Source organism: Leptosomus discolor, chromosome 1 (assembly GCF_034619465.1).
Source record: "Leptosomus discolor isolate bLepDis1 chromosome 1, bLepDis1.hap2, whole genome shotgun sequence".
Lineage (NCBI taxonomy): Eukaryota > Metazoa > Chordata > Aves > Leptosomiformes > Leptosomidae > Leptosomus > Leptosomus discolor.
The window spans coordinates 47821888-47848405 of record NC_141391.1 but is presented as its reverse complement, the minus strand read 5'-3'; the positions used below and the strand labels follow the sequence as shown (position 1 = coordinate 47848405).

The 26518-nt window shown below is 42.8% G+C and overlaps 1 protein-coding gene across 1 annotated transcript; it reads left to right on the top strand.

Annotated features, from left to right (window-relative positions):
* The first annotated feature begins 1330 nt into the window (after positions 1–1330).
* OBI1 (ORC ubiquitin ligase 1) lies at positions 1331–26518 on the top strand. The gene is made up of 6 exons (XM_086482017.1): positions 1331–1402; positions 6129–6264; positions 7284–7375; positions 9021–9269; positions 12580–12668; positions 25015–26518. Exons 1-6 carry the CDS (start codon positions 1331–1333, stop codon positions 26516–26518), a joined length of 2142 nt encoding a protein of 713 aa, XP_086338143.1.

Below are 26518 nucleotides of genomic sequence, written 5' to 3'. Positions count from 1 at the left end.
TCATCCGTGCAACTCTGCTATGTCAGCCTAAGATACTTTCCTTGTTAATCATTGCATCCACAACTTTACGCTTGTTTGAATTAGCTGCTCAGCATTCTAAGCATTTATCATGTGGTGCAATGTTAAATCACTCAGGTCTATAATTTTCAGCATGCTGCGGCACATTTACAAGAAACTACAGGAATCCGGGGACTGAGGTCAAGTGAGCAGACTCCTAGGAGCCTCCCGTCCCGCCAGCACCGCTTCCCAGCTGTTCTCCAGCAGCCCGTAAAGCGCAGCACCAAGGCTCCGCAATTTGGAGAGTTGTCAGTGCTAGCTGGGTGGCAGGCACAAGTTTTCGTCCGTGGATTTGGCCCCTCGGTTTCCATGGATCAGGTCAGAATCTCCCATCCGGCATCGTTAGGCAAGTGCCACCATGCACAGCACTCACAGGGGCTGGGGGCTTATCACAGTCCTCGTTTCCTTGTGACCTTCGAAGCTGCAGGCGCGTGGGCTGCGAAAATCCCACCTGAGCCAACAGGCAACGCTTTGGGCCAAGAAGTTTCGGCCGAGCAGCCTGCGCAGCAGGAGGGCAGCGTGGGAGTCAAGGGGCGATGCCAGGCATGAGACCGTGGCCGGGTACGGGCTGCTACAGCCAGTGGGAAGGGGGGCCTGTGCCCCCGGATTTTCTGCTGGAACATGTTCCCATTTGCTGTATCGTATTCTGGAGTAGGAAAAAAAAAGGGACATGGGGGAAAGCTCAGAGGAAGACTCAGGGGAATTAACAGGATTAAAAAACCAGGCCAGTTTATTTAAGCCAGCTCGATGAAACCTGAGTGAGGGCTATGTTTATAAGGGGAAAGGAGAGCCCTTGTAACGGCCTAGGCCTCCCCCCTGCAAGGGCCCTTTACCAAGTGCTCCCTACGGCGCTGCTTCCCCTCGAGAAGGCCGTGCCTAGGCCAAAAACGCCGCGGGTCCCCCAAGCCACCTCCTCGAGGTCGCGGGACGGCGATGCCTGGCCCGGCCTTGCCCCGGTGCACAGCGAGCCCCACCTGCCCCGAGGCCGGGCCTCTGCGGTGGGGGCCAGCGGCGCGGGGGGAGGGCGAGGGGGGCAGCAGCCACCCGGCATGGGGCAGAGCCGTGCGGGGCCGCGGCTCCCGCCCGCCCTCCAGGGGAGCGCACCGCAAAAGCGCGCACCGCCTTCCCTCCGCCGGGCGGCGGCTTGGCCTCGCCGGCTTGCCGTAGCGGGGCTGGCGGGGGGCCGCCGCTGCTGCCGCCGCCGTTACTGCCCGCCCGCCTGTGGGACTTCCGTGCTGGCGGGACCGGGCCGCGCCGCGCCGCCGCCTCCGCGATGGCGCAGCATGGGCCGAGTGTCACGCTGTCCCTCACGCTGCCCATCACCTGCCACATCTGCCTGGGGAAGGTAACAGCGCCGCCGCTGCCCTTTCACGCCCCCACCCCGGCGGCGGCCCGGTGGTGGGTACGGCGGGGGGGGGAGCCCGGCCCGTTCCGGCCCGGCCCGGCCCGGCCCGCTCCGCTCCGGCCGGCGGCTGCGCGGGGTGGCCCGCTGTGGCCCGCAGGCCCTGCCCCCGATGGGTTTGTCTCTTTGAAGGCGCTGCGGCTCCTCGCTGGGAAGAAAGTTGGGGTGGTGGGGTCCCTTTTCCGAGGCGAGGATCGCGTCCCACCGGGGGGTCATTCCCGGCTGCGGGCGAGGTGTGTTGTCGCCGTAGGGATGGTGGGAGCCGTGCGCCACCCCGGTGGGGCTCTCCCGGGGCTGTTAGAGGGGACCGGGGCCCCCGTCCCCGAGCTCTCCCCCGCGGTGAAACGTGGGTGCGTGGCTCCCAGGTTGAAGGTTTTGGTGGGGTTTTGATGCCAGTATCAGTACGATGATCTGTTTTAAAATAATAGGTGTGTTTGTATTGGAGCGTGGTGCTGGGTCGTAGAGGACAAGTGAAACAAAGAGGGGGATGTATTTAAAAGTGGATTTTAAAAGTGCTGAGCAAAACTGAAGCAGTCTGGAGGAGAAGTTTCCGTTTCCTCTTTCCGACCCTGCCTCAATCCCTTTCTCTTCTCCCTCGGGAAGCAGAGAGCTCTTGCTCGTCTTCTCTAAAAGCCCCAGAGCTAATTTCATAGCTGTCATTAATTGCTTCTCGAATTCTTCACTCATTCCCCACTACTCATTTTTTTTCTTGTTTCCTTGCTCTCCAAAACAAAACAAAACTCTTACAGCACGTCATTAATTACAGGGGAAGAAATAGCCTTTTATGTTTGTACTCTGGTATTTACTGTCCGGTTGCTTTCTACCTCATGTGGCCTTTACCCCAAGACCTTTTCAGCTGGAGCGATAACAAAAGAATAGGCACTTTTGATGTATAAAGCAGGTGTAGCGCTGGTAGTGAAAGTAGTCGTACATCTCTCTTTTCTCAACTCTCTTAACTTGAACAGAGAGTGATGCTTTTAGCAACCATGTTTACTAATTTCTTGATTTTTCTGTGGAAGCTGAGCAAGTCTCCTTGGGCTGTGATCCTGTTACCTCTCCTTTTCTGTTTATGTTTAATGAAAATGGAGAACACAAATTGACTGTGTATGTAATGCAGAGTGGATACTCTTGAAAAAAGAGGAGACGAATCAAACTGAAAATGTATTTGCTATTTGAATCTGATCCTAGTGACTTTCTAATCTGAACATTTGATAGATTCATTAGGTATTCATTCATATTTTGCTATAAAGCCATGGGTTATTTCAACCCACTGTTTCATACTTCCACTTTTTTCCTGAGGTTGGTCAGGAATTGCTGTTCCTGAGTTTGTACTGGAAGAGATTTCCACACTCTTCTTATGTGGTATTTTGTACTGAGGTAATATATTGACATTATATAAGTGAATCTACTGGTGATACCTGTAATAAAGATATTTGAATTTCCTTTTTAGATGCATGAAGCAGTTCAAATTTTGCCAAAGTTGACGGCCTTGGCTGTCCTTTTTTTTAGCCATATCTTTGTCTCTAGCTTGGAACCTCATTGAAAAATTTCACTAGAAAAAGCTCTTTTCAAGAGTAAGGTTAGAGGGAGAAAAAGTTGCTTAGTTTAAATTAAGGGAGAAATGTTACCAGTTTTGTCCTGTCTTGTAGAAGGGAGCTGAAAGTGTCATGAAAGGTTGACATATTCTCATACTTCTGTGGTTTGTAGCATAGGCTTCAAATTGAGTAGAAGGCCCACACGACAATAGGAATGTACCTCTTGCTATCTCTGCAAAATTTGCGAAGGACTGACTGCAAAAGGGAAAGTATTCACTGTGCATAATGATAAAGGGATAAAAAGAGATATTGAAGAGAAACTCATCCAATAATGTCGACCACTCATTTTTTTTTAATGAAGCAGAAATCTTGGTGGGGGGGAACGCTAGCCCATTTTGTTGGTGTGAACAGTGTCATAAAGTATATTGGCAAGATGTGCAAATAACCATTTATAGTAAGAGTTAATTGCTTGGATAAATTTCATGTTTGTTACCTGAATGTTCTTTTAACACAGTCTGTACTATCTTCTAACGTATCTGATTCCTAATTAGTGAACAGATCAAAAGCCATCTGCATCGGGCTGTTAGGTTTACTCATCCTAGAATGACTGAAGGTCTCTCCTGTTGGTTTTGGTGTTGACAGTTTGCTTGGGCTCGGGCACACAATTCTGTGTGTGTTGAAACCCCCTAGGATGTCTGGGGATTCTTTCACTGGTATCAGTGTACCTGCTCTTCTGTGTGCCTGCTGCTCCGTTAATGCTGCTGGAGGGTCCGTAAGTGCCTTCAAAGTGACATAGATGTGTACAGGATTTGATTTTGATCTGCGTAGGATTCGCGTCGGGGGGGTGGGGGGTGGGGAATGAGGAAATAGCTGAAAATCACCTGGATGATCAAGCCTACTCAAATAAGCTGCAGTCTTTCTAGACACTTACAGTCGATTAAGGAACCGAAACTGTGTTGTAATTCAAGTGAAATGCTTTTTAGTAATGAGTATGTTGCGATCCCCCACCCCCCGGGCTTGTCACGGTTGATGGCTCACGGACTCAGGGAAAGGCAGTGGCACCCCCAGCCATTGTGTGACATATCAATAGCAGCTTCTGCTGTTGTTGCGTGGATTGCTTTGTGTGGATCCTGAGCCAACAAAAGTATAAACCTCAACCCTGAAATGAAACTTGTAAAGGTGTGTAAATCAAAAGCATTGTACCCTGGAGAGTGATAAATATGACTTACTATTTTGCTAGAGATATGGAGTAATCATTCACTTGCAAGAAGTGTGCTTCCATGTCAGGTTTGGGGTAACTGAGGGTCTCTTGCTCCCCAGGGGAAAGACCTGCACTCCTGAAATGTCTTTTCCTGTTTGGATTATTTTATGCTATTCTGCTCCATATCCTATCATCGCCATCCATGTAACTATTCTGAGTAAGAAAGAAGTATGGCTAGAGAAAAAGTTGGTTGTTTTTTTTTTCTTCCAGCTGCTGGTGAGAAAGCTGGAGAAAACTCTTTTTCTGGTAAAGAAAAGCAGTAAATAACAAGAATATTTTTAAAAAATAATTGACATTGTAATATTTAAACATTTCCAAAGCATTGGTGTGTTAATGCTTGCATTAATCACAAAAAAGCCTCTGTAATTAGAGGTGAAAGTGTGCAGACACTTAGCGAAATTGCTTAGTCTGTCTCTGTTCACACCTTCAGCAACTCGAGTTTCTGTTTGTCTATAGATAAATCCTTTGGCTCCCAGGACACTTATATTGGAGGTTTTAAAAATATTGTGAATCCTGTAATGTCACAGAGACATAAATAGTAAATTGGAGAAGAAGCTGACAGATTATTTCAGGTCCATGTATATTTCAGTGGTGAATCCCTTGGTTTTTCACTTGTGCAACTCTGCCTATATGGGTATGATTACTACAGGACACCTCTAATCTGTTTTACCAAGTGGTTATGGGCTGTCCTTTCCAGTTGCCGCCTCCTCCCTGACAATGTTTTGGTTTTTCTTTCTAGTTTGATTACTTTACTAACAGAATGAAAGAGGAAGATCTGGGGGATTATGAGGACTTCTTTTAAAGTTGAAAAGATTCTCTTGAACTTGGGTTTTAAGTGCAACACAGTATAATCTAAAGTAATAGATACTGACACTTCTGTGTCTCAAAACACATTTCTTGGGCAAAGACAGGTGTGGACAAAAACCAAGTAATTATTTCTAAGACCCCTAACACAGATACTAATGTTAAGAGATTTGAGAGTGTGTATTATAGTAAGCTGTAAGAGAAGCTGCAGTAAGGCATAGATATAGGGGAAAGTCTTTTTCTTCCATATCGTGTTTGGTCCCTCTATGCACACTTAGTTTCAAACAGGGTTTGTAGTTAAGAGAGAATAATGCATTGTCATTAATATTTTCTCAAAGTGTGTTTACCCGGCTGTTTTGGAAGGAGAAGGAAAACTTATTGAAAGGATCTGTGTCTGATTGGAATATTTAATCCTTCAGTTAGCTGCCCCGTTCCTGGGTAATGACTTATTTAGTAGCAATGCATATCTAGCAGGAGGCTTGAATTAGTGATTGCTGGTTCATGTTTCTGCTCTGTGGTTTTGGCCCTTATCCTTTTTAAAGCTGATTTCCATGAAGCTGATTAGAGTGCAGGTTTGAGTTAATCTGTAACACTATCCCCTTTCAGTGACACCTTTTCCAAGGCAAAATGTTGGTTGTTGCCAAGAGCAGTCCCTCATTTCCTCACTTTTGGAAATCAGTTAATGCGAGTCTTTTAGTCTCCTATGTAGGGAGGCAAATGCATTTCACCGGAATGCCCGGCTTTGCAGTTCTTGGAGGTTGTGGGGTGAAGGAAAGGTGCCTGCCACACTATCTGCTAGTGAGCTCTTGGAATCAAGGACCTTAATTTTGCAAAAATGGTTACAGCTGTGGTGCCTTCAATAATAGGGGCATTTGGTGTTGTGAGTCAAGAGGTAACTCGTAGCTAGCCCTTTGAAATGACACTATCTCTTTCCTGAAAGACCAGGCTTGCACTGAGAGATAGGGTAGTGTATTTTCATAGTCTGTTACCTGAAAGAATTTTAAAGTATTCATAGTGTCTTTCTGTTTGTTTTCTTTTCTTTCCCCTCGTCCCTCCTTAATAATAAAAGGTCCGTCACCCGGTCATCTGTGTCAACAACCATGTCTTCTGTTCCATTTGTATTGAAGTGTGGCTGAAGAACAATAATCAGTGCCCAGCTTGCAGGATTCCCATCACACCTGAAAATCCTTGCAAGGAAATTATAGGTAAGGACAACTTTAGGCTTTGAAATAACTTTCTGATATTTACTGCTGGAGGAAATTCTTTTGAGTCTAAAGATGTCTGGATATTTTTTTGCTCTGTGGTTTTTTTACCAGTGTCTAAGGAAGATCTGACTTTCAGTCTTTCCAGAAGCATATATAATATCTACAAGTTAAAAATTCCAAAGATGATGTGTATATTAATGGCTAGATCATTCAAAGGCAGCAAGTACCCCAGGCTCTAATGATTGTTTTTTAAAGCTTGGTTGGATGGTGCCTTTACATGAAAAAAAAAATGCATCTTGCCTGAACTACTCTACCTATGCATTGCAACCTGTTGACCTAATAAGAGAATAGCATTTAGCTGAGAAATACTGTACTTAAATCTAGAATCTTGAATGAGTATGTGGTCTTCTATCTTTTGATTGGTTGGTTTGTTTTGTTCACCATTTCTTCCCTTTTGCTTTATTTTTAAGAAAATGTCTCTTAGCACAGAAATAAGACAAAGTTACAACACCTGATTGAGGATCCAAACTTCCCCAGAGCTAGGAAATACCATGATCTTTATTTGACATAAAATGTCAGCTCTGCTATTTGGATCTGAGAGAAGAATGTATCTGAACAATCTCACTTTAGAAACTTGTACTATCTTGTACTAATTAAATGTATGCTGGATTCTTCCCACCCTCCCTGCCCACCCCTGCTTAGCTCTGTTTTAATAGTGTGGCCTTAAATAAGATAGGGTTCTGTCAAGGAAAATACAAAGCTGAAAAATTCAAAAGTTGTCTTCCTGCTGTGAGGCGGGATTTTCATTTCTAGACATCAGTAATAGATACTCTTTTTTTTTTTTTTTTTAACATGTTGTGAAAATGAAAGGACTTTACATCTGCCATGGTAGTAGATTGGTCCGGTGTTAGCTGTATTTGTAGTTGGTAATATGGAAATCACTATAAGGTGGATTACTAGTATTGAATTGGCTGAAAAAGAAACAATAGCAGTGTTTCTTTCATCCTGTGCTGCTTTAGGAGGAACGAGTGAAAGTGATCCTATATTTAGTCCGACAGTCAGAAAACACCTACGTAAAACAAGGCTTGAATTGCTCCACAAGGAATATGAGGTAAGGATATGGGGGGTGTTGTGACTTTCCAGATGAACTGCAACTGTTAAATTACTGCATTCGACTGCATTTTGTTTTGAGTCCCGTTGTTTTTAATTTGAGTAAAGATTTAGACTGGATCTACGTGAAACTCAGCTGCATTAAAATCCCACCTTCTTGCTAAGGTTACGAGAGAGCATTTGCTGGTGCTTGAAGTGGTCCCACTGAAGTCGTGGTGATATTCTTTCTATTCTACAGGTAGCCAAGTACAGCCAATTTTATAGTTTTGTGGGAATTCCACCCCAGGTGGTATGGGAGGATTTTCTTTATGCATGTTGGGTGTTGAGGGCTTTTTGTTTTGTCTTCGATACAAATGCAAACATTTTCTGAAGTAATTCCCTGTTGCTCAGGGAGACTAAATCCCTTCTTAAAGAATACTGCCCACTGTAACCTTCTGGCTTAGGTTAATTTTTATCATTATTGCTTTATTGTTTTCTGGAAGTGAGTAAATGCTTGAAAGTTTATCTCTGCTCTCCTGCTGGAAAAATATTATCTTAGGAACAAGGTGAAAACAGGTTAATAAGGAATATGCTTAGTTTATTTTCTCAGCTGTTGTTTCCTTAGTAGCAGCCCTGTGAAGACATCACATATTTTTCAAGGAAACCTGTCTTAGGGAGGAGAATGGGAGAAAGGAAACGGACACTGTATATATCCTTAACACTGGGGAAGTAAGGGCTGTCTTTTATGACAAGCTTGCCTGTAGCTCAGATTCTTTCATCCTCTGTGAAAGGAGGAGTCAGGAAAAGGAGTTTTCCTGCCTTTCTATTGAATCAACTGCAAAATCGCACAGTTAGGCATAGGATAACATAAATCTCTTGCAAAAACTAAATTTAAAATGGTTATTCTCCTGCTGGGGGAAAAAGCACTTGATTATTCATGCAAATATGCCTTGGATTTATGTAAATGCCATATATGGCCTCCTTTAGTAATCTGACCTTGAGCAACTCAAGTATTTAAGTTGGTGAACAGTGTAGAAGACATGTTTTCAGGATAAATCATTTCTCTTATCCTTTTAACAACAGGCTTTTGAAGGTTTTTTCCTTCTCTGTGGCTTCAGACTGATACAGCTAAGAGCTTTGTTCTTTGCATTTTGAGAGTCTTTCCTGAGATGTTGCTACTTTTGTGTAGCTGGAGCAGCCTCTTCCAGGCAGCGTCTGTCCAGTTCGAATCTTGAGAGTTTCAGCATCTGAACATGTGATGTTTCAGAATGATATGAAAGAAACATTCTCATATAACGGCAAATGAGTCAGCAGAGGACGACCTTAAGAACACTCTTGATACAGGAAATCCTCCCACAGAGTGCCCTAATAATAGATTCATGTTGCTGAATGCTTTGAAGCTTTTGGTCTGCCCGCCAATTTGTTCAGGGTCCTTTATGTAGTCAAGGGATTCCCTTCGCTAAAGCCTTCACTGTGCTTGAATGTGCAGGTTGATTAAAATCCTGCCTAGAGCACAATACATAAGCATACTTAGATATATGTGTAAGTGAAGGCATGCATCTGGGCTTGCCAGAACCCATGTTTCTAAAGTGCTGCGGGAACTTGCCAGGATTATTTAATTAATCTCACACATTATTTTAATTCCTGTGAATTTCTGACACCTTTAGGATGAAATAGAATCCCTGCAAAAAGAAGTGGAAGATCTGAGAGGGAAAAATCTCAGTTTACAGACACAGCTGAAATCTCTTCTGGATCCTACGGCATCAGCTTTGTCTTGCCAAAATGAGGAAACTAGCCAGTCAGCAAATGAAGCAAGTAATAGTGGCCCAGAAACCCCAGAGGAATGGAGCAAAAAGCTGAAAGCTGCCAATGATATATATGAAAAAGTGATGGATAATGTGGAAAAGCTAAAGGAGGTAATAAATACATTTCTTCAGCTATCTTGTAGTCTAACTGTTTCGTATCAGTTAAACAGGAGTGAGAGCTAGCATGACCTCTGGGTACTTCATAGATCCAGAAGAAAGAGGAAAAAATTGAATTCCGGTGGCTGTTGGTGTATCATAGTATTTCCATATAGTCTTTGCAAGTGTCAGATGTTATTGCTTGTTCTAGTGAGTCTTGTATGTGACTCTTCTTCAACTCCTCTGTCACTCTATGACTGGATAATTGGATTATAGTAGCACTTGTCACGAGTATTGATGACCAGATTTTTCAGGCTTGCAATAATCTATATAATATATCTATTTTACAACATTCAGTGGCCAAACACAGTACAGTTGGCTGAGGTAGATTTTGCACTATTGCCCTCCCTCCTAGCCGATATTTTTGGTGCAATTTGCTGAGACAGAGTAACTTGACCCTTTGACCAAAAATAGACAAGTGTCAGCATTTTATGACCAGAAGATCCTTTACTGGAAACCTGCGGCTTTTTTGTACATCTTCAATGTAATATAAAAGAAAACCTGATACTGCAGAAGGAGGGATGCAGGATATAGTCATGTGAAAATACATCTAAATAAAAATATCTTGCAGAATCTACCTGTGGGCACAAGAAGGATCACCTCAAACATTGAAGAAGATTGAAATTTCAAGATTAATTTGAAAAGCAAGATGGAAAGAACTGGACTTGGATTTATTCAAAATGTTGTCTTTATTTCTTCTATTAGCAAGCCTGGGTTGTCTCCTGCAAAACTGAAGTGTGGTGTGTTTAGAACGTTTTTTTTCCCTTTGTAAGCATTAATACAGTTTTCCCGTGCTACAGACTCAGAGGCCCACATTATACTGTCCTGCCGTTCTGTTGTTAATGGGACACTTCTAGATTTGCCTCTGTGTAGTCTAAAGCAAATTCTGGCCCTGATTAGACTGTGTGATAAACATTTAAAGGAATAAACTTGAGTTTCCAAAATCAGCTTTTTCAATAGTTTAGCTGGACTCTGACTTCAGCTTTACAGTCTGGGACACATCTTCTGCCCTCCTAAGAAGATCCCAGGAGCTTCAGAGTCACTTGCAGTTGGCAAAATGGGATTCGCAGCAAGGAGTTCTTGTCTGCCTAAATTTTTTTTTTTTTTCCATAAAGTTAAACTGTACTGCCTCCTGGTTTTTGTGGTGACTAAGGTTTTTAAGTTTTTTCCTAGTTAAGTAAAAAGAAGGATATAGCAGGGACTGAGGGGGGCAGGAGTGGGGTTCAGTATAACTTCAGCCTTAGCAAGAAAAGAGTTTTAAGGTTTTTGGAGTTTCTGAATTTGGTTAAGGGATAGATACAAATAGAGGTTTAGATGGGTTTTAGGGACTAAGTCTTAAACTGTGATCATAGAATCATTTAGGTTGGAAAAGACCTTTAAGATCATAGAGTCAAACACCCTTTCTGTTCCCTGCTCAACAGCTCCTCAATTCCAGAAGTACCTGAAGTCACTCGTCTATTCTTTTAGACCTTGTTTCACTTCTGAGTGTGCACTAACCAACCCCAGTCTGAACAGCAAGACCTCTTTCCCATGTACACTTAGTCTGAAATGAACAATCTTCTTATCCCCTAAAGTACCTGACTCAGGAGCTTCAGCCACCCATCGCTTCCCAGAGAGACAAGGTCCCTCAGAAAAATGTGGTTGTCATCACTTTTTAAAACCAGAATGAGCCAGGAAATAGCAGCCACCTTTATCCTTTAATGTCCTAGAGCAGAGGCTCCAAAAGTAGGCATTATTACTTTAAGTGGAGTCGTAACGAGTATGGAAGTGGTGATCCAAACCAAATAGTAGAAATACTAGACGAAGTACACTCATTAATAATGCAGTTACATGAACTCATTAATCTAGATGTTGTGCTGCAAGTGGGGATCCCTTGCAGATTACTGACTTGGAGGGTAGAGGAGTTTGGAAGAAGGACACCAAAGAGGTTCAGTCCTGCCTTGCCATGCGGGTGTCCTACCTATCGACTCTGTGCAAGCCATGCAGTTTCCTATTTGATTGTGCGGCTGGGGCAACTGTGTCGCTGAAAAGAAAGGTCTTGGTCTCGTTGTCAAATGCTTTAATGCTCCTTTGGAACGGAGGTGTCCTGGATTCTTACTCATTGCTTCAGAATAGTTTTTTGTGATTTTATTTTTTCAATACCAAATAGTTGGCACTTGACACCCAAGCCCTGGGCTCACCTTTACCATTCCTTCTTTACCAAAGTTCTCTCTTTACTTTTTCTGCCCTAGGACTATTGTGGTGTTGGGAGGTGGGATGGTTGTTTGGTTTTTTGTTTGTTTTTTTTTTTTCTGCTACCCCTGCACTGTCTTAACCTCACCTGGAGAGGTTGCTGGGGATATTTGTATAAGCATTTAGAGTTTTCTGCCTCTCTTCTTGCACTGTTTGATGCTTCTGAAAAAGTACATTTCACTCCTGAGCCCAGTTGCATAGCTCCTTCTTCAGATCTAACTGTAGATCATACTTTTATTATGCAGTGGAAGGATCATCTAATTGAGGCTATGAATTACAAGTCCTGGACTGGTGGTGCTGTTTTCAGCATACAGAGATTGAGCAGACTATGAAGTACAAAGAATATTTTCTCCTTGTTAGGCTAGTGGCACTCATTGTTCTGAAACACAGTGGCAGGAAAACTTCTCTTTTTATGAAGTATCTTGTTAACAAGGATGTATGCTGAACTGAGAAGAAGGAATTGACCTCAATTCAAGGAGTGAGAAGGATTGTGAATCAGGAGTCCTAATCACAACGCACTGGAAGAAAGTGAAGAAAGACTGCAAATAGCTTGTCACAATGGATTTAGATCCACAGGATAACTATCCTTTAAAAACAAGCCAAAAAAACCAAAGCAATCTTACTCTAATTTGGAATGGGGGAAGCTGTTCAACATTAGTTTTGCTGATACCTGCACATTGTAATGTTAATGTACTTAACGTATTTAGTCATGTGGAAAAAAAACATGGAATTGCCATTAGTACATCTCCTTAATGACTTTCTGTGCTAACTAACATAGCTGTCTTTATTTCCCTAGATAGGACACTTGCAATGTATTTTGGGAATATAAATAAAAAATGTCTGTTCGCTATTCAGTTTTGCAAGCCATTTCCCATGGTGATTTTTAAGTGGTGTCCCTGTCTGAAGGCTGTTTCCTGCCTTCACATTTCTAGTTCTGTCTCTTTAAAAAGGAGAAACAGCTTGTCCTATAAATATTAGAAGTAATTTCTCGTTTACTGTATACTTATTTTTTTTTTCCTTTTCTTTTCCTTAGGCAAATAAGAAACTGAGCATGGAAAACAATAGCCTTTTAAGAGAGAATTTGCGACTAAAAGCTGAAGTTGATAGTAGATCACCCCAAAAGTATGTGAATATTTTAAAAGCTTCCATATTTTATTTATAGACTGTTTAACTGTTGTAGGACTTTAGGTTAAAGTTGCGGTGGTGTACATGGTGTTGCATATGTGTGTCCAGGTGGACTTTGGAACTTTTACCCTCATAGACTTGGGTGACAAATGCAACTGAAAAGAATAGCAGCAAGTCTACAGTGAAGGAATATGATGTGACTACAAGTGCTATTCCTTGTGTTATCTGGCCAGTATTGAAGGACTGTATTAGTTGTATTCTACAGTAAAGTTATTTTTGTTATTGGGAAATTTCTAAAACTGGTATATGGTCAAAGCAGAAGGTCTGTTACTGAGTGCAGATGTTCTGGCTGTTTGTGTTGGGTTTTGTTTTGTTCTTCCTTTTGCTGCCTTCAGGGTTTGTTCTGTGGACTTAGGCTCCCTATTCAAGGAAAGTCCCTGATAGCTTTGTGTCTGGGCGAGATATGTAGAATCAAGCCTCTGCATCATGAGAACATTGTTCCCAGAACTCACACCTGTGTTAATACTCTGTCTTAAACAGTTAAAGTGCCCAGAACAATGACCTCAAAAAGTAGAGACTTTGCCATACTGATTACAGCTGTGTGCCAAGGTACTCTCCTTGGAAGTACCTGGTGAAGCAATGCGCTCGTATTTTTAAAGTTGTGTTCCTTTCTTTCATTGGCTTTCTACCGCGAAGAGCAGCACTGGCCAAAGGTTTATACCATGCTTTTGAGGAAGGGGGTTGGGGAGCACCTGTATAATGGCAGAAGAGAGCTCTCTCGATTTTGTTCTAGTTCACAACCCACTTGCTGGAAGATGAAATTCATCCTTATAGAGAGCTTGCTTGCCAGACTACTTGTCATTCAAGGCCACAGGAAAGAAGATGCATGATCCTTGTGCTATGCTGTTAAGTGTGTAAAAGTACATTCTGCCCTGAAGTCCCCTAATAAAGGAGATAGAGCCCTGTTTAAGGTCTTGGCAATAGAGAGGGCTTTAATGGCATGGAATGTCTTTTCCCATAAGGTTTGAGAGTGAGTTGGCAAGGTTGGCAAACGTGAAAAGTAGGTAGATGTAATTAAATAAAGCCCAGAAAAGAAGACCTAGAAGATACCAGATCATCAAACTTGATTTTTACTTTACTGATGACAGGTACAACTCCCCAGTGCCTGGAATTTCCATTCCTTCTAGCTTGTGCTTGCTTTATCATCCTGTTGGTCAGAAAGGTTAGATATCAGAGGGGCAGGTGTCTTTGTTGCAAGCTGATTATTTTCCCATCTTTTGTCAGTGTGGCCTAAAACAATAGCCAGTCACTTTCTTCTTTAGAAGCACAGATACAGCCAAAAGTTATTAGAAATTGGACAGTGTCAAGGTTTGTTTTGCAACCCAGATGCCAGCTAGATGAGCATGTCTGTATCTCTACTATTAAACTTTTTTTTTTTTTTTTAATCTCCAGAACAAATAGTCACATCCTGCCTGCTTGTTGGGAATGATGTTTGGCCCATGCTAACTCTACAACTGCTTAGGGGAATTGAGCAAATGGGTTAAATCAGGCTTAAACTGGGCCAGGAACAGTTCAAACACTTCAGGGCTGTAGACAATCACGTGTCTATACCCTGCTTTTGTGATCTTCAACTTTGTTTTTACTTTGAGGCTGGTGGTGTACTACAAGAACTTAAGTATATGCAAAGGAAAATTTATCTTGGAAGAAACTCTTCTGCACCTTAAACTTAGGAATTTTGATTCCCCCTACCTGTACCCATTCAGTCCTAGTCATGTCTTCTAGACTGGATTTGTCCAATTCTTCTAGATAAGTATGACTTAAGACAAAAAGTAAACTTCGATTTACTTGGTTTTGCTGTACTCTCAGGGCTCTCCAGTGTCTGTAGTTTTCTGAAACAGTAATTCTTAAAACTGTTTACTAGATTCCAAATGAAGCCTCTGTAGCACTAAGTAGAGCATAAAAACTGTCTTGTGTCTTGTTACAGCATCTTATATCAATACCTTGCAATACCCTTTTTGTTGCTTCCTTTTTCCTGGTACATCTAGCACAAATGGCCAGTACCAGTTCTGCTAAATAGCTACTTATAAAGTTACTTTCCTACCTCATTTTGCATTTGTGCCACTAATGTCCCCTTCCAAAGTGTGGGACTTTACCCATTTATTGTCTTTCTTCAGGCTGATGGTTTGATGCATATGTCAAACCTAAAACAATTCTTTTGAATTCCAGTCATGTCCTTCAGGTGGTAGGAAGTCTCTCCCATCTTAGTGTTGTTAGCAGATTTTATAAGTTAACTTTCACATACCCTTCCTTGTAGTCATTAGTCTGGCTGATACTTAGACCAGACCTAACATCAAGACATTTTTTAAATGTTCTTGCAGTTCTGAGGCAAACTTTGATAGTATCGGAAAGGTCTTTCAGCTAGGCTTCACACATTGAACAGGGATTGCAATAATTGTTTTCTTACCTTGGTTATGAAATCAGAATTGAAGACATAAGCATCAGAGCCTGACAATGTCACTATAATTAAACTTTTCTGTGCAGGTACACACAGATTTGCCAGTACAGCTCTTTCAGTGTACTTCATTCCAAATGGTTCAGAAGATAGCTTTTGGGAAAAGTTTCTGAATGGCGCTCTCGTGCAATTTAAAAGAGATACCACCATTGTTTCACTTGTCACTTATTTCTTAGCTTCAGGTTGTCAGGTATGGATTCAGGCTTAAACAACAGGCTAGGTAACTAACTAAACCTTGTATCAAATTATTTTTGAAAGGATTTGTCAGTATTCTGTCCCCTTATCCTAAATGTAGTTCATTTTGTGCATAATGCCACTGGGGCTAAGTATCGCCACTGGGGCTAAATATCGCAACCAGAATTATTTTAGTAGGCTTTGCTTTATAGCAAAGGAAACACTGATGGCAGGTGAATGATCACTTTGTAACACAGATTCTACCTCTGACATCACAGGAAAAATATAATTATTCTTCTTCAGGTGTCAGTAAAAGAAAACTTTCTTTTTATCGTAGTCTTGAGTTGTTTTTTCTTTGTTTGTATCCATTAAAACCTGCTGGAAAATGTCATATATGTGAATAAAATTGACATTGCAGCCATGTCAGGGATTTTTACATAATTTTTTTAATTGGTGATCCTGATCGATTAGGTTTTGGGGTTTTTTTAATCTCCTGAAACATTTTTGAGAGTAGACCTTCACCAGAATACCATACCATCATATGGTTGGGACATAGGTATGAAAAGCAAGTTAGAGGTAAGTTTCTTGCTCTGATTCTTACCAAAGACGTGTGTTAGTCTCCCATTTCTTGGGCAAATCAGACTGATTGTTTAGTGGCTGTTGCTTGCTCTTTCATTTGAGAGATTTTCAGTGACTTACATTTTCCTGATACAGAACAGGAAAACTTCTAAAACTTAAGTTTTGCAGAATGATAAAGCCCTATTACTTCCAGCTCTACTTTAAAATAGAAAACTGTTAGGTCTATTGGCAAGGCATAGTGGATCTAAAAGCATTTTTGGCAAAGGGATGTTTCCTTTTTACCTGAAGGAAAATAACTAGCAAGTCCATCTACTCCAGGGTATAGTGTATTTTATGAATGGTTAGATTCAAATTAGCTTGAACTAGACTTCTAGGCTTCCGAGGAGTTTTTTCCCTAAATATTTAATTTCTTCTGTCAGTTAAAATCCCAGTCTGAAAAACTATCTGTAACATGCAGAAAATTGTTGCATTATCTCTTTTCTCTGGTTTTCTGAGTTGTTTTATTGTTGTTGTTTTGGTTGTTTGGGTTTTTTTTTCTCCTCTCAAGTTTTACTGTTTATCTTGTCTAGATTTGTGACTTCAGGTACCTGCACATTGAAATCTAAGGCTGTTGACATTTTAGGTCGTTCTATACAACATTCAATTTTTATGTAAATCAAATATTTCTGCTTATGCTAGTTTATTTAATTCAGTCTACATTTCACTGAGCCTACAAACAGGCTTCTAGTAACCTGTGTCCAGGGTGCAGAGGGTAAGAACACTCCTATCTTCCTTGATAGAAAACTGGGCTTCTTTCTCAACTTCCCACAAGCTTGCTATCCCAGAGGAGTAGCCATCTTCAAAGCCCAGCTGCAGTGTGGCCTTGAAAGTAAATAGGAAAAAATGCTATTTAGTAGCCTTCAAAACAACTTAGAGTTCTTGAGTCATAGCATTAAGTCCTGAGGAAGCATCCACTCCAGGTGTGAAGATCTAAACCTTAAGCAGATGGGTAAGGATGTTCAGATCTCACTCCTTAGTTTTCTGGTGTTTTGTATCTTTTTTTTTTTTTTTTTTTTTTAATTCTGAAGTAATCTGGTTTATGCTGTTCACCAACTTTGGGTATAATCTAGCTTTCTGTAGTGGTTTGGTGTCTGTCGATGTTTTGGTAGCAGGGGAGGGGGCTACAGAGTAGCTTCTGTAAGTGGCTTAGAGAAGCTCCCCCAGCTCCAATTTCGGACCTGCCTCTGGCCAAGGCTAGGCCAGTCAGCACCTCTGCAAATAACTCTAAGAGTGAAAGAACCTGTTGATCAAGTTCTTTGTTCGTGTTTCTTTGTTGGTAAGCAGAGGAGAGGAGGGGGATGTCAGAGGAACAGCCCTGTGGACACCCAGGTCAGTGAGGAAGGAGAGGGGGAGGTGTGCTGGAGCAGAGGTTCCCCTGTGGCCCATGGTGGGGTGGCGGCTGAGCCCCTGCAGCCCCTGGAGCCCAGCGGTGGCCCAGAGGTTGGCCTGCAGCCCGCGGAGGGCCCCAGGCCGGAGGAGCAGGGACCGGGCCCGAAACAGCCGTGACTCCGAGGCAGCCCGCGCTGGAGCCGCCCGTCGGTGGGAGGGCGGCAGCCCCGGGAGGGACCCGCGCTGGGGCGGTTCTGGGGAGCTGCGGCCCCGCGGGAAGGACTCCCGTTGGAGCAGTGGGTGGAGGGCTGTCTGCCGGGAGAGGGACCCCGCGGTGGGGCAGGAGAGTGCTGTGAGGGCCCCTCTCCCTGAGGAGGAAGGAGCAGCAGAGACACCTTGTGCCGGACGGACTGTAACCCCCATTCCCTGCCCCCTGCGCTGCTGAGGGGGAAGAGGGAGCAGAGCTGAGCCTGGGAAGATGGGAGGGGGGGAGGAAGGTGCGTTGTATTTAAGACCTGGTTGTATTTCTCATTATCCTTGATGGTGGTGGTTGTTCATGAAGTTGATGTTGTTATCCCCAAGTCGAGTCTGTCTTTTGCCCGTGAGCGTAACTGATGAGTGAGCCCTCCCTGTCCTTTGTCTTGACCCTGGAGCCTTTTGGTTGCAGGGGATGGGGTAGGGGTGAGCGAGGGGCTGCGGGGTGTTTTGTTGCTGGCTGGGTAGGCTCAAACCGCGACACTTTCCTACATGAAAGACTAGTGCTGCTTCACTGAAAGATGTTAAAATGCTTGGATAGGCTTTGCACATTTGTCTAAATTCACCCAGTTCCCTAAGTGAAAGGAGAAGCTCTTTTCAAAGAATGTACCTTGGCTGTTCTGTTCAAATCCTGCTGCTCTACCATCATCTCTCAAACAATAAAGCTTAGCCTTACTCATGTGATTTGAAGAAAGTGATTTTTCCCTGATGCTCAAGAGAGATTTCATAAGGATGGCCGTTTGTCTTCAGATTGGTTTGTACTCTGTGAACTGTGCAATAGAGGGGAATTACTGCCCAGTATTTGTTTATATGGAAAATAGCTAATTTTCTAAGCTTGTAAAATAACAAGTTATAGCAAGTGTTTCTACTGTTTGCTTCAAGAAGGAGCCATTGTACGCTTTCTTTTGTCAGCCAGCCTGGTCTGCAGAATGAAAAGCAGTAGTTCATAGAATCATAGAATGATTTGGGTTGGAAGGGGCCTCTAAGACCATCTGGTTCCAACGCCCCTGCCATGGCAGGGACATCTCCCACTAGACCAGGTTGCTCAAGGCTCCATCCAGCCTGGTCTTGAACCCTTCCAGGGATGGAGCATCCACAACTTCCTTAGGCAACCTGTTCCAGTGTCTCACTACCCTCAGGATGAAGAACTTATTCCTTGTATTTAGTGTAAACCTACCCTCTCCCAGCTTCCAGCCATTACCCCTCATCCTATCACTGCAGGCCCTTGTAAAAAGTCCCTCCCCAGCCTTCTTGTAGACCCCCTTCAGGTACTGGAAGGCCCCTATAGTCTCCCTGGAGCCTTCTCTTCTCCAGGCTGAACAAGCCCAACTCTCTCAGCCTGTCCTTGTGGAACCCTCTGACCATCTTGGTAGCCCTTCTCTGGACTCACTCCAGTGGCTCCATGTCTTTCTTGTGTTGGGGGCTCCAGAGCTGGATGCAATACTCCAGGCGGGGTCTCACAAGGGCAGAGTAGAGGGGCAGAATCACCTCCCTCGACCTGCTGGCCGCACATATTTTGATGCAGCCCAGGATATGTTTGGCTTTTTGGGCTGCAAGCGCACACTGTTGGCTCATGTTCATCCTGTCATCCAGCAGCACACCCAAGTCCTTCTCCCCTGGACAGCTCTCAATCCACTCATTGCCCAGCCTGTATCTGTGCTTGGGATTGCCTTGACCCAGGTGCAGGACCTTACACTTGGCCTTGTTAAACGTCATGAGGTTGGCCTGGGCCTACCTCTCAAGTGTGTGAAGGTCCCTCTGGATGGCATCCCTTCCCTCCAGCGTGTCAACCTCACCACACAACTTGATGTCGTCAGCCAACTTGCTGAGGGTGCACTTGATGCCACTGTCCCTGTCATCAACAAAAATGTTAAATAGCACCGGTCCCAGTACTGATCCCTGAGGAACACCACTTGTCACTGGTCTCTATTCAGACATCGAGCCATTGATCGCAACTCTTTTGAGTGAGAGCTTTCAGTCAATTTCTTATCTACCGAATGGTCCATCTGTCACATCCATGTCTCTCTAATTTGGAGACCAGGATGTGATGCAGACAGTTTCAAAAGCTTTGCAGAAGTCCAGGTAGATGACATCAGTTGCTCTTCCCTTATCAATTGATGCTGTTACTTCATCATAAAAGGCCACCAGATTCTTCAGGCAGGATTTTCCCTTGGTGAACCCATGTTGGTTGCCACCAATCACCTCCACATTTTCCATATGCCATAGCAGAGCCTTCAGGAGAATCTGCTCCATGATCTGGCCAGGCACAGAGGTGAGACTAACAGGCCTGTAGTTGCCTGGGTCTTCCTTTTTTTTTTTTTCTTTTTGAATATGCGGGTGATGTTTCCCCTTTTTCCAGTCAGTGGGCGCTTCACCAGACTGCCATGACTTCTCAAATACGATGGAAAGTGGCCTAGCAACTTGGTCTGCTAGTTCTCTCGGGACCCGTGGATGGATCTCATCAGGTCCCCTGGACTCGTACACCTTCAGGTTCTTTAGATAGTCACAAACCTGCTCTTCACTTACAGTGGGTGGGTCTTCCTTCTCCCAGTCCCCATCTTCAGCTTCTGCAACTTGGACAGTGCAGCTAGAGCCCTTGCTGGTGAAGACTGAGACAAAGAAGTCATTGAGAACCTCAGCCTTGTCCCTTGCGACCAGTTCTCCTATTTCCTTCTGGAGAGGGTGCACAGCTTCCCTAGTCTTCCTTTTATCACTGACGTACCCATAAAAGTTTTTCTTGTTGCCCTTGATGTCCCTAGCCATATTTAATTCTATCTGGGCTTTAGCTTTCCTTCCCTGATCCCTGGCTGCTCAGACAACTTCTTTGTATTCTTCCCAGTCTACCTGCCCTTTCTTCCACTTTCTGTAAATTCTGTGTTTGTTTTTAAGTGTGTCCAGGAGTCCCCTGTTCCTCCAAGTTTGTTATGCCCAGGACTTCATTTTTTTCTGGCTTCAGCTCTTAAATAGAGCAGCATGCTGGAGGTATATTTCTTGAATATTTCTTTTCTTCCTTTTTTTTTTTTTTTTTTTTTTTTTGCTTGCTAGGAAAGGGCCCTCATCTGACAGTAACTGTTTTTTCTTCTTAAAACATGCCTATACAAATACGACACGCTTTTAAGGCAATTGTATATAACCCTGGATATTGTTAAGATGTTGATGTAGGGGATGATTGCAGAACCTGTTCTCGTCCAGCTGCATCTGGTACATAATATCACAGAAGGGCTGTAGAAACTAGTAGGGCATTCAGCTGTGTTGTTCTTGGATTTCCTACCTCTTTCTTCCCATCTAACTGCAGAACCCAAGTGAAAAACGTGTATCTAAATGATGGGACTGGTTGTGCATTCTGGCATTGCTTTGATCTCAAACTGTGACAACCCCTGACTGTACATGGTCATTTCCCACTTCTCACCCTTTGTTCCCCTTGGCAGATGGATCATGCTCAGGTATCTGAGCTGCAGAGCAGTCCCAAGCCTGGGCCATCGGGTGATTAGAACTGGAGGGTTGTCTTTCATGGCATCCTTGCAGCACCAGTCTTCTGTAAATGGTTATACAGGAAAGCTATTTCCTGCTGCTGCTTACTGTCCACAAAGAGAAATGTTTGTATGAGGTTGTGTGGTTTTAACTGGAGGTGGTGTGAGTTAAGGGCTCAACGAGACAGATCTGCTACAGTCACTGATGTGTGAAAAGAAAACCTTAAAGCTAAATTTGCAGAACTGATAGATAAGAAAAGAAACAAATAAAGATTTGTTCTCTTGCAATGAGAGGCTATTAAACTTCCCAAACAGTTTTGAAGTGGACATCTTCAGGAGTACTCAAACATAACTGAGGGAGCAGTTGTGGAATAATGTGAAAGAGGGTTACTCGAAACATTATAGCTATAAAGTTAGTTCCTCTGGCTCAGTGTAGGTGAGAGCCGACTGCAGCTTTCTGGTTGATGTCAAGTTAGAATCATGCTGGGACAAGAAGAAGGACTCTGACTGAGGAAAGGTCCTGAAATACAGGGTTAAAGTGCTCATCTAGACATCCACTGTCACCTCAGACACTGCAACATATCCAGTACACCTGCCTGGGGCTAGCAGCTGTGGTACAGGACCTATAGGACACCTGTATCCTTCCAGAGTGATAACTGGAGGCCAGCAGTCATTTAAAAGACCCTAGGCCATCTAAAATGTCACTAAAATGTGACCACTAGTTTCTCTGGGCTTTCAGTTTTCTATAGGAAGGATGCACTTGAAACAAATAGTGTGAGACACAAAACTCATTCAGTGGTACAACTAGAGAACAAGACCCTAACACTGAAGAGACTTTGTCCATGCATGAGGATATGAAAAGTGCTCTTTACCACATGTACCAAATACCTTAACTTCTGCTGAAAAATGTGTCAGCTTCTTACCAAGTGTGAAATGGTTCAGATACTTTAGGAAAAATATCTAGAGTGTCAGGCTAAACTTTAATTTGTTTTCATGCAACTGTACTGCATTAGATTATTATTATCATCAGACTGTAACTTTTTGTCTATGGCACAGCTCACTGTGCATCTGAAGGGAGAAGAAGAGGAAATCACTTAGGAAAGTGGTTTGGTTTGGGGAGATGGGGAGGATTCTGGCTTCTTTAACTAAAGTATGCATGTCTTTTAAACTGTTTGCTGACCCACCAGATCAGTCCCTAAAACACCTATGTCGTTCTCTGTCTGGAGAAATTTGTTTAAATATGTGGATTGTAATATGGCTGTCATAAAAATCCATGTCCTTGAAAATTTAGGATATAAATGCATGCAAGTCTCAAAGCAGGAACAGAAAGCAGCTACTGTTCTGGTTCTTAACTGCAGAGGTAAATGTTTGTGGGCAGCGTATCATATGTTCCATTTCTGAAAACCAAAATTCCCAAGCACATCCCTCTACAACAATTAACATATTAGTGATGCTATTTGGCTTTGAACAGCATACGGTATTTTTTTTTAACCTGAGGACACTTGTTATAAAAGTTGCACTTGAGAATACAGTGCTTCTTCCTCATAAGCAAATCTTAGGCTGTCACTAATGCTATTTGCATTAAATAAACATATTGCACCGTTCTTCCATTAAAAAGGAATTGCCAGGTATGCATATAAATGTAAACATGTTTAATTTTTATGTCAAAATGTCTATTACAGCAGACCTCAGAAAATCTTGCTTATTTTACATAAGCGTTTTCCCCCATCTCTGACTTGGCTATTAAGCTGAATTTTATTTTTGCATCATTTTTATATCCTTTATTAAGCAGTGTAGGGTTTGCTCCTGTAAGGCTGTGTGAACAGATCTGTTAGAGAAAGGCAAAATAAATATTTTTGGATCACCTTAAGAAGCAGGAAGAGTCTTGCTTGGGCCCTGCTGGGCTACAGCAGCTCCTTTGGTATTTTAAACCAAAATCTGAGTTCCTTTTACTGAAGGAGAGGATAAGCCAAAATGTGTTGTATATGAGGATGCTTATTTCATTGTAACCCACTTCGCCTGGTAATATAATTGAAACATGCCTGAGCTCCCTGTGATTCTGCTTTTATCTAGTTTTATAGGAGAGAGGGAGGAAGTCTTGTGCACCTTTTCTCCAATTTCCCTCTTGCATGCAACCAGAAATGGAGAAACTGCAACAATCGTTGCATAAAGTAAACAAATGAAAAATAGTCTGTCTTCATTTTTATGAAGACAAAGGTAATTAGGTAGAGGTAATGTGGAGGTGGAGGGGTCCTTGCTCAATAGAGTACCAATCCAGCCATCTTATTTTAGGGGAAAAAAAAAAAATCTTACTAAGTGAACACTCCTATTCTAAATGTGAAACTACTACCTTGCCATTTCGTGCCTACAAAGCAGTGAGTGGCACATACCAAAACTGAGTAAGCAGTTCTGTGAAAGAACTGACTCAGACTGTGTTGTGAATCTTCCCCATCAGTGAACCATCTACACCAAAATCTTCAAAGTCCTTTAAATATGCAGAAGTGGTTGAGTGGTGAAATATGTCAGTAGATCCGTTTGCTCGCGCTCAACTTTTATGGGACTTGTGATGCTCCTTACTCCTTTCCACGACTGCCCAGTTAACTGTATTGCAGTCGTCAGCACAGAGCAGTTTTCCTACTGCCTTGGGCTCAGGAACTGAAGGAACAAAATACAGCTCAGTTCTTTGCTGGAAATGCGTGTGTAGATTCACGGATGTTTTGCCAGCATAGTAGCAGGCTGCAGATAGACCACTTTCAGACCTCGCTGGTCTAAGAGGGTTGCAGTGGGAGCATTTTGCGAAGGGCTGAGGGGATGGAGTGGGGAAAGTGGAATGGGAATGCCCTGTGACTCTGAAAGATGCTAAAGGAGGGACAGACGCACAAAGAAAGAGGGTGGAAATTCCAGGCAGTGTTTGCGCTAGAAGAGCGAATATAAACTTGTGCTGCAATACGGAGCTGCAAGATGGCAAGCGGAGGTTAGTGTAAGCCCACATACAGAATTGTCATTTCTTTGTGACAGAAAACCTTACGTGTCAGAGTTGTAGGGTGGCTGCAGGTCCTTCCCTCCTTCCTAATAATACCAGAACTTTAATTGTTTTTTCTTTCTGTAAATTGAAAGCCTTGAATGGAGCAGGGAATTCCCTGGTGCCCACCTGTCAGTGACAGGTTAGAATTAGTCAGGGCAGATAGCTGAAACCTTCACCTGCCCTCTGGGAAAGGTCAGTCTTGAAAGCTGGTGGAGGGTGAGGGGAAGGCAAGTCCTTATCTTGGCAGTTGAAAATGTGCTCGGGCTGGAAGCCCCATGAACACGCAGCTTCCACAAACCACCAGTGGCAGGTTTTTTTTGTGTCGGAGTCGAGGAAGACAGTAGGTTGTTCCTGTTTTAAAGCTCAAAAAACCAAGTTGTTCTCAAATAAGTGGGCATAACATCCACACAGTGGCCAAGGAAAAGCTGTATATCTAACAGGAACATAATTGAAATGGTCTATATAAGTATTTAAACCACCTCAAAGGACTATTGCAATTTCTGAATTTCATATTGGCATTTTGTATTTGACAAGGTGACATTGTGTAAGAAACGTATTGCAAAACACTGCTGTACTGTAGGAAAATGATTGAATGTAAATATTTCAAGATGTGGACCACTGTTCAAATGTTATCATAAATCTTTGCCATTGTTTTAGGGGATAATTCTTCATGCATATTTGAGTTGAATTGATAGAACCAGCCCCTGGAAGGGTAATCTGCTTGTTATTGCCTTACTACCACTAATAGTTTAATTTTGGCTTTTCAGGTATTCACCTCCACCTGTACATTATATATGATGATTATTTCTTTTTCATAACTAGCGGAGAAAAGTTCTAACTTTTTGTTTTCAAATTAACACAATGTTTAATAGCTTTGTTCTTTCTTGAAGTGAGCTCACAAAGCACCACAAAAATGTCTTTTTCCAGCTTAATATTTTCTTTCTTTTTTACTTCTTGCAGGTTTGGTAGGTTTACAGTAGCCGCACTTCAGTCCAAAGTAGAACAAAGTGAACGTGAAATGAACCGCCTAAAAAAGGCACTGGAAAGAAGCGATAAATACATAGAAGAAATGGAGTGTCAGCTTTTACAACTGAAAAATGCAGGTGAAGGAACCCAGACAGCGAGTGCTGTTAGTGAGAGAGCGCTTTCCACAGATGCTAAAGGAGCTGAGAGCAGTGAAGATACAACATGTCTGAAAGCCCAAGTTGAGGAGAAAAAAGCTTTGACTACCAGTCAAAGTCCTGACAGTCTTGAACAGCTGACAAGTGGTGGAACTTGTTTAAGCTCTTCTAGTCAGGATGGTTCAAATGGCTCAAATACCCAGTGTGCCCCAAAGAAAGAACTATTTCCAGGATGTCATAGGGTTCTCCTGGATGAAAACACTACAAATATGGATGCCTGCTTAGAAGAGCAGTGGAGTAAAATTGAGGAAGGTACCTCATATAAGGATGAAGAACTTTATGATCTTCCACCACCCTGCACTCCTTTTCTGTCTCTCAGTCGCCTTCAGTTGAACACTCCTGATGGAAAAGAAAATGCAAGGAAACCATCAACATTCTTGAGAAAACTGAAATTCGAAGAGTTTTGTGACACTTCAGGTGATTGCAGCAAAGATTCTCCAGAACACAGCACAAGCAGCTGTAATAGCGAAAAGAAGCTAAACTGTTTTACTGCAGGAAAATCAGGTTTTTGGGGACCCTGCCCAACAAATTTTGCTGAGAACATAGATTTTGATGAATCAGAACAAAATTCAGTAGCTTGTCAGTCAGATGAGACGTCAGCAAAGTCCAGTGATAAAACAAGTTCTTGCATACCTAAAAGGTTACATACTCTCTGCACTTCGGAAATGAATCGCACAAGAACCTCCAGCGAGGCATCTATGGATGCTGCCTACCTCGATAAAATTTCTGAGTTGGACTCAATGATGTCCGAATCGGACAACAGCAAAAGTCCATGCTATAATTTCAAGTCCTCTGATCTTGATAATTCTTCAAAGTCAACAGAGGGCTCTAAGCTTCTGAATGAAACTGAGAAGAAACTGGAAGAGATGAATGAGGAAGAGAGTATGAAGTGTCCAGAGACGAGCAATCTAGCAGTTGACAGAGCTGGCTGGAAACCTGCTATGTTTTCCATCCTCTCCCCATCTGAGCTGGATATGAATGACCGCTTTCCATTGTTTACAGGCCAAAACGTAGTGGCTAGTGATATCAAACCTCCAAACTGTTTATTTCAGAGAGACTTTTCCCAGAGTTTACTGTTCAGTAACTCACAAAGGTTGTTTGAGGAACAAAAGTTCGGTTCCTGCTTTTTAAAGATGTCATCTGACCTACACAATCAGCTTAATCCTCCTTGGGTGTCTTCCTTTATAGCTGAAAGGAAAAATAAAAACGTCGGTCAGTCGACCAAGAGGAAAATTCAAAGCAGCCTTTCCAGTGCTAGTCCATCGAAAACCACCAAAAACTGA